Here is a 13,961-nt window from a genome sequence, read left to right on the forward strand (position 1 = left end):
GGGGGCTTTATTTATTAGTATTTTTTTGCATAATTTTTTTTAGATGCGCAGTGTAACTCGAACTGTTTTTTTACAGGACAGCTGGGAAAAATTGTTTTTTTGTTTCCATGGCATATAAAAAGAAATGTAAAACAATACCTTTGCATTTTAAAAGTACAAGTCAAAAATGCTTTTCTATACGGTTTATTGAGTTCAAATTTTAAACTAAAATGCCATTTATTTTCTTCTCAAAAAAAAAATGCCATTTATTTTGAAAAGAATGTTAAATTGGTGGAGTTGTTGCTAAAAAAGAATTTTTGCTTGAAATAGGTTCTTTAAACTCATTACTTTGGACAATCCTGATCTTTTCAATTAATTGGCTGAATTTTTGCTTGAAATAGGTTCAACTTAACCACGATCAATCTTTATCATCTTAATCAAAAATTAATTGGTGGTTAGCGAGAGTGATTATAAATAAGGCAGATTTGATAATGTGAAAACTTTTAATCTGAAACTTAAAACTCATTATTCTCAGATTTCTATACACCTTTTTAAGTTGTTCGTTTTATCACCTCAATCAGGCAAAGTTTATAGAAATTATATATAACAAAATTTGTTGTTTTAAAGATAGTCTTTTTTAGTCGGTCTCTTGTGGTAGAAGCTGAACTTTTTTTTTTTTCTATTTTTCCCAGTGATTAAAGCTTCAAATTTAAGGAAATATAAATAATTTGAGGTGAGGTGAGGTGAGGTGGGGAATCATGAGATGCGTGATCAAATTGCAATGGAAAAGAGAATTGATGTAATTATGAGTAACCATATGTTAAAAATTAAAATAAAATTTTTAACCACGTGGGCCGTGCTGCAGTGTCGGCTTAGCTCGGCTGCCTGGGTGAAGGTTACGAGTCGCGAAATTTACAGCAGAAGCCACAAGACGAAGTAATCGAGTGTGGGTGGCTCTACGTTAGGCCAAGCTTTAGTTTACATCTTCATCGTGGAAACAGAGAGCTGACGGATCAATAAAAGAGGGAGAGAGAGAGGATGGGCCAGATTTGGCTTTAAAATCTGATAATAATTATCAGCAGATGTGAATGAACTATTGTCAGATTTTCTATCCCAATATTGGGTGGTTGATTAAATAATGACATTTAATGGGGGGCCTCTTGCTTCCCATTTTTGTAAAATATTATTAGTTTACACTGTTTCTGGTACTTCACTGATTCACTCCATTTGGCTTTAATCTAAAGGATGGTAAATGATACTTTTACCCCTCTAATTGTTAATCTTATCCGAACCCGACCCGTATATCTTATTGGATTCAATACTTTCCGAGGAGACTTCCAATAATTGTTTTCTTGAAATAATTTCAGATAATTTCCTTTTTCTTCTTTTGTTTTTTCAGAAAAGTTAACTATTGAATCTTGGTCTTTGAATACGTTCTTAAGTTTTAGGTTAAATCCCTATTTATATTGGTGGAAAAAATATCAATTTGCATGATAACAATACTTTTTTTATAAAAAAAAAAACGAATAATCAGCTCTTTTAATAACGAGCCTTCCAAATTCCCATATTTTTCTTCAAATGACTTATTAAAAAATTTATTGTATAAATTAATGCATATCCAACATTCATCTTCAGTTAATGAAAAATAATTTTTCTTCAACTCATATATTACATATAGTTTTGATTTTCTTTCCTAAAGCAGGTGAAAAATTAAAGTGTCTGTGAAGTTTAGAATGACAAATACACCCTAATCATGTGAAATTCGATATCATGTCAAGCAATCGATTTACTAGTGATAAGTCAATTTTGAAATCAACTAGCTAGCTCATAAACGTCGACAAAACGTACTATAAATAAGAACATTAATAATTTAGATTACCTAAAGAATTTATGGAATCAAATTAAATCTAACTTTTACTTTTTAAGTGTGCAACGAGATAATTTCATTTATTACTTTCATTTCAACAATTCAAGAATTGTTGAGGCATCTATTTTGTTTATCGTTGCTAGCAAAATATTCTGATTTTGAAAAAAAAAAAAAATTCTTACTTAACATAGATAGAAGTTGACTCAATATGAGTGAATTATCACTGCTATTTGAGAAAAGAAATTTGCCTAAATATTTTGAAAGACTCTTAGCCATGCACAAAACTCTGAAGATATATAATTGATCCAATCTACAGATGGCATTTCCTCTCTAGTGGAGCCATGTAAATGAAAAATCAAAGCATTAGTTGTTGCATGAACTTTCAAAAAGAAAGTGGCCAATGTGTCGTGTTATGTGTGTAATACCATTAAAGCTTTTATCTTTTGTTTTAATCATGTCTTATTTTAGGGAAGAAATTAGGTGAGAAAGCTGCCCCAAAACCAGCCCTTAATCAGCTGCTCACTCACGTTTATGGGACTATTTGCCCAACTTAAACACCCTTCTTTTCTACGTGAATAATTGTTCTTTCTTCCCGAAAGCCAAACCGTGATGAAACCCTTCAACCTTTTTGTTACTATTATCTTTCTTTTTCCCTTGTTTGAAGTTGTCGCTTCGCTTTGAAAACGAGAAAGCCATTTCAATGGTGAAAAAAAGACCCCAACGAAATGTCTTTCCTCGCTTTATTAATTATCTTTGTAATTGAATTAGATTTGATCAAGTAAATCATGACGTTTGAATAGTATCAAAATGGTTCGTAAAAAGGAGATATTTAAAGACTTATAAATGAAGAGAAGGATAAATTAATAATTTATAAGTTATAAAGTTAATCTTTTAGGTTGGATGCGAGAATGTCTTAAATTTGCCTCCATCAAGTAGTATTATAAACAAACTTCAATTGCCAAATTGTGTTACATCTCAAGTATGTCGAATGCAATAATGGATAAAAAAAAAAAAGTTTCATTTTGAGGATAGAATTGTTGAGCTTAATTTCATGTTTATTAATAAAGGAGAGACACTTATATTTATAAGTTGTAATAGATCAATCCACGCAATAAACTAATATTTTAGGTTGGATGCTTAAATATCTTAAGTCTATTTCTAACAAATGGGATGAATCACCCTACCTAATAAACTAGTCTTTTGCTATTAACTTCCAGAATATTCTAAGCCTACTAGCGACGTAGTATTTGTGAATGGGCATGAACAAACTGTGCAAGTACTAGAACTTAATGTGTTAAGAAGTTGACTTAGTTGATTTTTTTTTTTTTTTAATAACTAGAATCCCATACCGACCTGAACTACAAGTCCCCCTGACCATGTCCTAAACTGGGAGGTCAATCGAGTACTCTAACCCTATGACGTATGAGACTACAAATAACTCACTAAAAGGATCGAATATGAGGACTCAATATAGCCAAGTTGGCTAAAGTTGTTTGGAGCATAACGAGTTTTGGCTGTTGATGTTGCATACTTATTTTTGTTTCGATAGTTCTTAAATGGAATACGTGAAGAAGCAATGCATTTAAGTTCATGGCATCGCATGAGCACCACAGGGTCCAGCGATAGTGATTGATAAGGCAAGAAAATACAGCAAGATGGGGCCTTGGATTATGATCTTTAGCTTCATCCTCACATGGCCTCTACAAATTTCCTTCTTGTACCTCGTGATTTTTAGTGTATTATGGTAAAGAATAATGGAGATATAGATCTTTCAAAAGTTTTGACTGCTCAGGAAAAGGGTTTGTTTTCTTTCTCATGTAGGACTCACAAGGAATCCAACGCCCTTCCTTTCGTTTATGAGAATGAAATAATTTTGGCATAAAAATTTAAGGGTGGCATATATTCGGTTAATCATTATATTTTTATTTAAATGTTTGTTTAATTCTTATATTTTAAAAGGTATTTTAAAAAATCTTTGCAGTTAAATCTGTTACATTCTTATCCTTATTTTGTCTTAATTTTTACAAAAGTATTCTTTCAACAATATTCTTGATATTAATTAATTTATTTTAAAAAAATTAAATCTAGTAAATTAACTAATAATTATTATTAATAAACTAATTAACTAACCAATAAATATCAGTATAAAAATCTAGTATTTTTTGTGCCCATACAACAACCTTACTAATAATTATTGATAAATAAATTTATATCAACCAACTTGAAAGCAATGTTTAATATTCTCGAAACAATCTTACTAATAATCATTTTACAAAAAAAATAATTTACCAAATTAATCTTAAAAATAAAATAATAATAAAAAAATCTGGGTAGAATTTTTTTTTTACTTTTAAGCCTAATTTGATTATCAACTTCTTTTTTAAATTTTCATTAATATCTTTAAGAATATTATTAGAAGGATATTATTATAAATCAAAAGAAAAAGTAAAAATAAAATATAACATATTTAATAGCAGCAGGAGTGACTTGAGTTTTTTTTTTCCCCCAAATTTAAAGATTAAAGGGACGCTTAAATTAAAACATAAGATTTAAACGAGTACTTACTCAAAATTTAAAGATTCATTTTATTTGCTTGAACCATAACAACCCCGCTAACTTGCAGCGACTTGTGAGTGGATTATTCAGTAATATTCTAGAAATCATTTCTTCTCCATTGGAAATGATTTTGAAACAACAGTGTTGCGCAAATTAATACTAGTCTTTATAAATTTTTTTATGGTAAATATCAAACTCGAGCAAGAGCTTGGAGGAGAGCCGGCCCTCAGCATGCTTCCAAAGACAGATAAATAAAATCTGTGTAACAGCAATTCTTAGATATCATCCACAGGCTCCTAGCAAAATGCTTAATTATGCCAGCTAGAGAAACAGCCCAAGTAGGGCAGCATGTTTCACTGTCTTGTCAAATTCTCAGGGGTGTTCGTCGGTGTGCGAGTGCAGAAGCAACTTCTGATAAAAAAGCTACTTCTTTCTTCCTTGCTTTCTTTCTTTGTTTGGAGCCCAAAAGGAGTTTTCTTTTCTTTGTTAAAAAAAATTGTTGGGTTTAAACGTGTCGTATGAAAATGATTATTCTCCAATTAATAATAACCGGCACCCCACATTACTTTAATATGGTTTAATCTTTTACCCAAGGAAGCTAGAAAGAAAACAGGGGAAGATATTATAATACAAGATTACAAGAATTGTAGCAGAAGATTAATGACGGTTTCACTTATAGAAGCCACCACATTAAGCATAAATAATTGCGTGCATCTGAGTACATTCCATGTGCAAGCCTGCAGCCATAATTAATCAAATTTCAGGGAACTGCCCAGACAGTCCCTGTAGATTTCACAATCAGTTGACACTTCTGTATGTTTTTTAAGATGGTGAACAAATGCATGATGGGTTAAAGACAAAACCACTTAAAAGTAAAATCTTTACAAATTGCACTTGCAACAAATATGGCCTAGTAAAATCAATGGCCTAGGCTGATCCATCAACATCATCCTTACTAATAGTACTGGTATATGATGTAGTTAGAGTGTACCTCAAATACTGGATTATTGTAGAATCAAGGTGCAACGAATTCTGTAGCACCAAAATTTTTATCTTAATGAGCTGTATGGTAGATAATTATAGCAACTTGCAAGAAATAGCTTTTGAAATACTTATGGCAAAGTAATAGGAAGCATATCTAAGAGGCCATGTAGGGAAAGATATTCAATAAGATCCAAAATATGATTTAGTATTACAGCCCAGCTTTCGTGTCCCCACTTGTTCTAAGATAACATTCTATCAAGGTCCATCCAAGCTTTGGAGATTCTCAGTTTGTCCCACTTAATGCTAACTTCTAAGGCAAATATTCTCTCTCACTGCCTCTCTTTTTGGCTGTAAACCCAAAGGGAAAAAGTGCTTCTGTAAACCTAGAATGTTCATCAAGTCTAGACTCCAGTAGCCTCAATATATATTCCGCTTTAATGAATGTTAATGCTTAATCAACTGATCAACATGTAATACAAATGATGAACTGATAATTTAGCAAAGGACCAGCCCAAAAGGGTCCGGAGATAAATCAAAGCTAAGATATCAACAATTTGTTTTGATATTGCATAGTTGTCAAAAGCTTCAAATATCATTTGGCAAAAGGAGGTAAAAGATTATTCCTCCATCTCATTGGACTATATTATTTTAACAAAAAGAGGGCTGCTCCAACTTATACAAGCTTTACATGGTTGAAATCAGTGGCTTAAAACCTTACTTTCCTTAAAAGAAATGAACAAATGCTTGCGAGCTGAAAATGTAGAAGCTGGCTAAAGGTTCATATTCAGAGTTAGTAAACTTACCTGTTGGGTTCACACTTGCACAATTATTGTAAAATTTCATCCTTGCAGCATTAGATTTGACATGAATAGCTTTGTAGGGTGTCACATGATGATTAAACAACTGATTTATGTGATTGAAATATACACCAAACAATTAAGATATATAATGAGAGCCTGCAGAGACGAATCACAGAGGTAAAGAATTCCATAGTCATACCATACAACCAAACTTTATGTGGACACAAGAATTCGTCACTGATCACCATTATTTATCTTGATCTCTATAAGTTCCTCAATGGGTTGACGGCATATGGGGCACTTATTCGATTGAAGCCTCAATTCTTTTGCACACTCACCACACATACACTGAAAAGATGCAACATAAATAGCTTGAGTTAGAAATGCATGGGTTTTAAAGGCAAACACAGGCAAAATATGGAAGACATTATTTTGACTTGCAAGCACCTTAGCAGAGACAGGTATTCCATGAGAAGCTTACACACTAACAAAGAGCCCAAAAAATGTTGTAAATGTTTGTTGTATTACTACAACAAATCCTCATGCTATGTTGAACTCAATATTATTAAAATCACTGGAATTTTCTTGCTATATTTCCTCCTTTTGAATGTGATAGCAAATGTTAAGAGGGTGTGTGACAACATACATATACACACATGCATGCAAGCATAATGACTTTCTACCCTTGAATACACACATGCATGCAAGCATAATGACTTTCTACCCTTAAATATTTATCAGCTAGATTTATAACTGATCTGAAACAGAACCAAAAGAACAGGAAAAAAAGAACCAAACTCAGAACCCAGGGCAAAATTATCAGAAGATTCAAGCCCATCTGTCTGGTTCTAAACCATCTAACATATGTGCTCTTTGCATAGGCCTGCCTGATTACTATTGTTTAACAGAGGTTATTTTCTAACATATGTGCTCTTTGCATAGGCCTGCCTGATTACTATTGTTTAACAGAGGTTATTTTCTAACATATGTGCTCTTTGCATAGGCCTGCCTGATTACTATTGTTTAACAGAGGTTATTTTCTCTACTGTTTAAAACTTGAGCAGTTGACAGCAATATTGCTAAAGATTATCAGGTGGAACCTTACCATGTGTCGGCACGGTAGTACAGCTGTATCCTTAGGTTCACTCATGCAAATCACACATTCCTTGCCTGGGTCACTGTCCTCAAAGCCTTCTGCTGCTGAGTTTCCTATTCCATATAACTCACGTAGCTCATAACGCACGCCATCAACCCACAATATCTGCCTTATTACCTTTACTTGGAATAAGTCATCATTATTCTTCTCCAGAACTGCTTGAGTTATCTGCATATGAGCAGATGTATTTGACACAGGATCATCAAGATGTCCATCATTTGAAGATGATGGCTGATGTGTTTCAGCAGATATTACAAGAGGAAATATATCTTCTCCCGGTGATGGTTTTGAGAGACTGTCCAACTCATAGAAGCCTAAGTCGATGCCTGTTCCTGAAGGCTGACGAAACTTCTGACCCAATCCTTTCGTAAAGGGAATTTTTGCCGGCATATAAGCTTCAGGAAACAGTGGAACAAACTTACAGTTGAGCTCTTCCTTGGCAAAGTAGAAAACAGTGATGCTGCAGATAAGAAAAGAAAATAAAGAGAAACTTATGTAAAAGTATTTCACGATATAATCAATGGTTTTTAGGAAATAAAAGATTATATTTCATCTATGACATCTTTTCATCTATGACTTCTGTTCTTAGTGTAATCTATGCAACCATATAATTGACTGCTTTTGAGTTCCAACTGAGTTCAAAAGAGTTTTCTGGTATTTGAATTTATTAAAGCCAAGCCAAGATTCTATGTCCAGCTATGGGAACTCCGAAGGAGGAATAAATTAATCACTTGGAGAGGCAAGTCTAGCATGGCTTGAATTTATTAAAGCCAAGCCAAGATCCTATGTCCAGCTATGGGAACTCTGAAGCATGGCTCAAACTATAACAGTCATTGCAAGATGATTAGAGAGTCAGTCAATGCATGAGACCACTTATTCTGATTTGCAAAGTCATCATCAAAATTCTGATTTCAGACCATTTTGTTAAATTATGATTTGCCTTCAAAATATTCAGTTAGTTTAGAAACTAACTGTTAAAGCACTAGAAATATAAAAAAATTTAAATATACCACAAGGAAAGATAATGTAGAGTGCGAGAGAAATTAAGACAAAGGCCATTAAAATTTATCCATAAAAGTACTGAAATATGGTCTCTCAGGACACTTGAGGACTAAATAAGTATTTAATATGAGTCTTTGTTTAAAAAAAGAAAAAAAAAAAGATACTTAACATGAGTCCATGTCAAGTTGAGGCCTAGACAGCATAATTCATTGTTTTCCATAAAGCAAGTCAATATAATAATCCAGAAACATCGTACATCAATAGTTACTGTACACTTCAAATTTAATTAGGGATTACCCCCCCCCCCCCCCCCCCCCCCCCCCTTTTTTTTTGCAGCAATGAATTTAATTAGGCAAACTATTCCTGAAAAACTGGACCAGCAGAGAGACTAGGCGGACTACCAATGTTGGGAACAAAGATGATCCCCTTAAACTCCTGGGGAGACAGAGAACATAACATAAAAGGAGATAAGAAAAGTAAGGCATAAGTGAAATCATAACATCCAACTATCATAGGCTTGACCACATAACTGTAGATTTTGATGTATCAGAAAGGTCCCCGTGCCCTAGGCAACATGAGAGCAGCTAACAAACTAAAGGCCAGCAATGAAAAGTTGTTCTGCTGGTGACTATGACAAAAGATCACAAAATGCATCCCAAATGTCATACCTCTTTCTTAAACCTCGCTTCTCTTGTTTAGATATTACACTTCCTAAATAGGATAAGGGTGAAAAACTGCCAAGGGCTGAATTACACACTAATATGAATTCCGACCATGCAGTTTTAAAAGTATGAGAAATTACCGCAAGAAGAGTCTCTTCAACTCGATTCCAGTTCATATTTCTCCAAATCTATGTATTATCAATTTTCTCTATTTAGCATACTTATCATCTGTGCTACTTGCACACATGACCACAAAGAGGCAAGGCAATATAAAGTAAAAGGAAACATTTGTTCTATGGGCATCATTAATCAATGTATCATCGAAGAATCAAATCTAAGTATATAGTGTCAACCATAACCCTGAATCATTGTCAAATACCATACACGAGAATGCTACATTGTAGCATTGTGCGTAAGCATTTTATTATTATTATTATTATTTTTCCACAAAAATTGTGAAAATGGTTATCATAATCCCCTGGCCAACTTCATCTCTACTACAGCTCATTCTGCCCAGTTCCATGCCTTTAGAGTAATCCTTCCACAGTAGTTAGCTTTTCTTCTCTATGCTTACGTAGAGGAAAAAGAAGAATTCTGAACGCAGATGATCGACAATTCAATGAAAACTAAGAAATTGTAACCTTTTTTGTTATTAGTTCGTCATAAGATCACAATTTCACTTCTTTCTTACATCTTCTGATCAGCCAAACCAAGAGAAAGACTCAGCTAAAAAAGAATCCAAAACACTAAATCTAACCATACCCACTGAATAAAATCAAATAAAAACAAATACAAAACCGAAAAATAAATTTGAAAAAACAAAGTTGTAGGCAAAAGAAAGAAAGAAAGAAATCACTAACCTCCCATCGAACAGGGCATCAAAAACAAAAGACACAAGCACATGATCCGGGTTTTCCTCATCAACTTCAATCTTCAACGTGTGCTTATGCACATTCACATCGTTCCTCACCTTCTTAGCACTCTGATGATCAACATACGGCGGCGGGGGGCTCACTTGAGACTGCCTAGCAGCAGCGGGCCAGCCGTGAGCCTGAGATTGAGCCTGGTTGGCATAATAAGGAGGCTGGTACTGAAACTGATAACTGAACCTTCCCATCATGGGATTCGGATAACCGCACGAATTGTACCCATGTGAGTGATAATAGTAAGGGTTTACGGGTGCCTGCGGCGGCGGTTGTGGTGGGGGTACAGGGTACGGCGCGTGGGGCGGATGATAAGGATGTGGGGCAGGTGGCGGAGGTGGGTTTGTTGCGGCGTACAAAGTGGGTTCTTGGTACGGTGGAAGTGGCGGAGGAGGAGGCGGTGGCGGCGGAGCCAAGAACTGATGGTGGTGGTGGTTGTTTCTTCTTCTGTTGCTCCATGAAATTCCCATTATTTTTTCATGAAATAGAAAAGAAAAAAAAAGAAGATTGACGATTTGTTTAAAGAATTAGTCGTGTTTTTGTGATGATTTTTGTTTCGTTACAGTAGTAGTTGTTGAATGAGGAATTGGTAAAATTTGTTCTTCGTGTTGATTAAGACACGACTTTTAAAAAGAAGAAAAAAACTCTGGAAGACTATTACACGCGCTTCAGAAGTTTCTTTTTTTTTCGTGTTTTTTTAAATCGCTTTCCCTTGTTTCTCCATTGACATTTTTTATTACGGCGCGTGCACTAATCTGGAAACACGATAATTGTACGTACAGCGACTTACGCCGAGGGTCTCAGCTAAGTTACCAATCAAAATAATATATTTGACCATCAATAAAACATTAAAACGAAAGAAATTATAGCACTACAGTAGGAACTTATTTTGTGTGTTACAGTGTTTTTGGGAGGTCTTTATCCTCTAAAAATCACTATTTATACTTAGACAGAGTTCTTACAATCATTGATCTTGATTTCAGAAGGGTGAGTACTTGAAAAAAGACACTCCGATACTCAAATTATTGTTTAATCAAAATCAAACATAACGATATTATTATAGAACGATCATTATCCTATTTTATGGCCTAAAGGTATTTAGATGATGTTAAAATATTAGTGCTCAATACAAAGACAAAACATCTATTTGTTGTTATACTCCTCAATAAAAATAGATGATCGGAGTAAAATAAAACCTAAAAATTATAATATAAAACGACACAAATTGTAGAAACTAGTTGAACTAAATCCACTCTTTACTCATCTAATTAAAGTCAATAGATTTTAGCAGCACAACACACATAACATATGATACATATAACTCTTGTATTAGTGTGAATGGCATTCTTCTAATAGTTTTTTTTTTAATAATAAATTTTAGAGGATCAAATTGGTTGGTCAACCATTTGACTTGAAATATATATATATATATAGTAAGAACTAATACAAAAGGGGCAATGCTCCTAAAATACGACTAAGTATAAGTTCTAATGATCTCTTGAACCAATTTGAATATCAACCTCATAAGCAGATTTGATAATTTTAAGGTAAAAGAGAAAAGAATAGTTTATTATACTTTCAACTGTATCATCGTCTCAATTTAGCTATCAATACTTCATTTACAAATCATTTTAGGGGTCGTTTATCCATTTATTTATTTTAATCATTGCACCCAGCTTTTATCATGTTTTCTTCCCATCCAAACAACCCAGTTCATAATTTTAACTTTAAAGATGGTTGAAATGTGAGCATAGCAGCAAAACCCTCAGTGGTCAGCAGAATTGGAGCACTAATTGTTAACTGAAGACAAGCATAAGAATGGCGCCATTCAAGATACTTAAAACAGAAGGGATAATGTAATAATGTTGACTCATATGGACAAAATGTCGTCTTCTTCTTCTTTTTTTTTTTTTTGGGGGGGGGGGGGGCACAAAAATAATTTTGCAACACGTGATTCTCAGTCCTTTCTCTACTCTGGAATTTCTTATATTTGTAAAATGCGAATTTAACCAGTCAGCTTGTTACAAAAATAACAAAAGATTACAAACTACTTGGAGTTCGTAATTTTTTTTATCGTTTTGTAGCTATATATATCATTTTGCGGAGAATTTTTTTTTTTTTTTAAATTTTCCTCTAATTCTCAGAAAACATAGTCAATGTTAGTCAAATGCAGCAGCTTATAGCATACAAATTATATCCAAATGACAGCCGAGAACAACAAATCCCATAACAGCTGTATTAACGTCATTCCCTATAATCTTTTACACATTGCATGATCACAAAACAAAAGCAACTGAATGCTGGCAATTCAGATGATAAGAAATAGGGAAGCAAGAACCAAGACTCAAAGGTGAAAGAACCCCAAAAAAAGAAACAACCATCAATTCCACCACCAACATCTTACACATAAGTAAAAGAGTTTCAGCAAAAATCTGGCCTAGATTTCTTGCGGACTGATATGCAGCCTCGCTGATGATCCCGGAAAACTCTGATCTCCGAACAGTCTCTGAGGTCGTCAAGACTAAGATATTGTTGCTTCACCATCCTCAACGTGTCGCTGCCAGTGTCGTGTATCCAGATGTACGGGTGGCAAGTCTCATCATAGTAGTATAGCAAGCTCTTCATGCCTCCATTAGTGCTATTATTGCCGTTTCTACCAGGCATGTAAGCCTTGTATATGCTCTTGCATTTCAGCCTCTTTGAGGAGCCCGGCTTCAGAGTGTGCACTTTCTTTAGTATTGATCCCACCCTTACCTGCAACTCCACGGGCCTGTCACTCAGGTTCCAGATTCTTGTCCCGAATCCCGATGCCTGAGTATGATCACGACATCCATCAAAGCAGCCACCAAAAGGAAAAATGCCAAATCCTGGTATTTTTCCCGTGCAGGACTCGATGCTTTTAATTACCTTCAACTTTGAAAGCACAGGCATTCTTTTACAAATAAAAGATCATTTCACCAATTTAGCTTTAGTTAAAGCATTTATAGACACTCAGCAATGCCTTCGAGTCTCTATAGCTTTTATACTTAATCAATGGCTGTTATCATCAGGTTGTGCTCAATCAAAAAGATTTATGGTTTCTGCAATCGTAATGAATGAGAACACATAAAACTAATACAAAGAGTAGCACCATAGAATTACTAAAGAGTTGGTATGGTCCCCAGCACCCCCCAAATTTCAACACAAAGTAGCAACATAAATTAATGAAATGCCAGCAAATGGCTTTTCCCAAGTTTGATTGGGAAGGAAAAAGGATACCAATAGTCCCCAAAATCTATTCAAAGATTCATGATGAAGGATGAGATGATTTTGCTTCACCTTTCATCATTGGAATTATTTTTATACAAGTTTCGAACCATAACCTTTTTCTCCCCAGAAATCTAGCTGCAACTTTAACAAAGTGCCAAAGTGCACATCATTTTGGACCGCACCATCTCATTCTGATTGGTGGGTCATGGCCGCATTTTCCGTTGCTCAAAATGAGGTCAATTGGAATCATTTGGATCAAATTGAAGACCAGAGCAATGTCTTTATAAGTGATGTTCTGAAAACACATAACATTCAATACTTTCAATCACAGCTGTGGCATCGGCAATGGAACTCAGTATTCACCAAAGTGCTATAGATTTTCTGCCAATTTAACTGTTAGTCTATCACCAACCTCCGCAGGACCCACACTATCAGCTCATATCTAACAACCGCATTATTTTCAGCAGCAAATAAAACTCTGGTGTCGTCCTTCATTTTTACAATTTTCAAAGGGAAGTGAAAGACAGTTAAATGAATTGAGAAAGATGCCACTAACCGGAAGAACCTCAATATTATTTCTCCATTTACAGTCTTCTATTTGTTGAAAGATTAAATTTTGAATATGCTTAGTATTCGCATCAACCAGCAGGGCGGAATGTGAAATGAGTAATGAGGATTAAGATAAATCCGGAAAACACTCCATTCACAATACAAAGAGCTCCATCCAACCAGGAAATGAGATATTCCAAGCAAAAAGAGAGTAGAGAGCAGGGGATGAAGGTA

At 34.4% G+C, this 13,961-nt stretch overlaps 2 protein-coding genes across 2 annotated transcripts; both read right to left on the reverse strand.

The window, feature by feature from the left end:
* Positions 1-6,212: 6,212 nt before the first annotated feature.
* Positions 6,213-10,581, reverse strand: LOC102629229 (probable E3 ubiquitin-protein ligase LUL4). Its single transcript, XM_006489237.4, has 3 exons — positions 9,867-10,581; positions 7,292-7,802; positions 6,213-6,534 (listed from the first exon to the last, which is right to left on the reverse strand). Exons 1-3 carry the CDS (start codon positions 10,397-10,399, stop codon positions 6,421-6,423), a joined length of 1,158 nt encoding a protein of 385 aa, XP_006489300.1. The 5' UTR covers positions 10,400-10,581; the 3' UTR covers positions 6,213-6,420.
* A 1,562-nt stretch (positions 10,582-12,143) lies between these two features.
* Positions 12,144-13,902, reverse strand: LOC102608471 (hypothetical protein). Its single transcript, XM_006489514.4, has one exon. It carries the CDS (start codon positions 12,858-12,860, stop codon positions 12,351-12,353), a length of 510 nt encoding a protein of 169 aa, XP_006489577.1. The 5' UTR covers positions 12,861-13,902; the 3' UTR covers positions 12,144-12,350.
* Positions 13,903-13,961: the final 59 nt, after the last annotated feature.

The sequence above is a fragment of the Citrus sinensis genome, chromosome 1 (genome assembly GCF_022201045.2).
Source record: "Citrus sinensis cultivar Valencia sweet orange chromosome 1, DVS_A1.0, whole genome shotgun sequence".
Lineage (NCBI taxonomy): Eukaryota > Viridiplantae > Streptophyta > Magnoliopsida > Sapindales > Rutaceae > Citrus > Citrus sinensis.

Coding starts and splice junctions, on each gene's coding strand:
- LOC102608471 (XM_006489514.4), bottom strand. CDS start 12,860: ATGCCTGTGCTTTCAAAGTTGAAGGTAATTAAAAGCATCGAGTCCTGC.
- LOC102629229 (XM_006489237.4), bottom strand. CDS start 10,399: ATGGGAATTTCATGGAGCAACAGAAGAAGAAACAACCACCACCACCAT. Junction 7,803..9,866: donor GATGCCCTGTTCGATGGGAG/GTTAGTGATTTC, acceptor TCTTATCTGCAG/CATCACTGTTTTCTACTTTG. Junction 6,535..7,291: donor TACTACCGTGCCGACACATG/GTAAGGTTCCAC, acceptor GCATCTTTTCAG/TGTATGTGTGGTGAGTGTGC.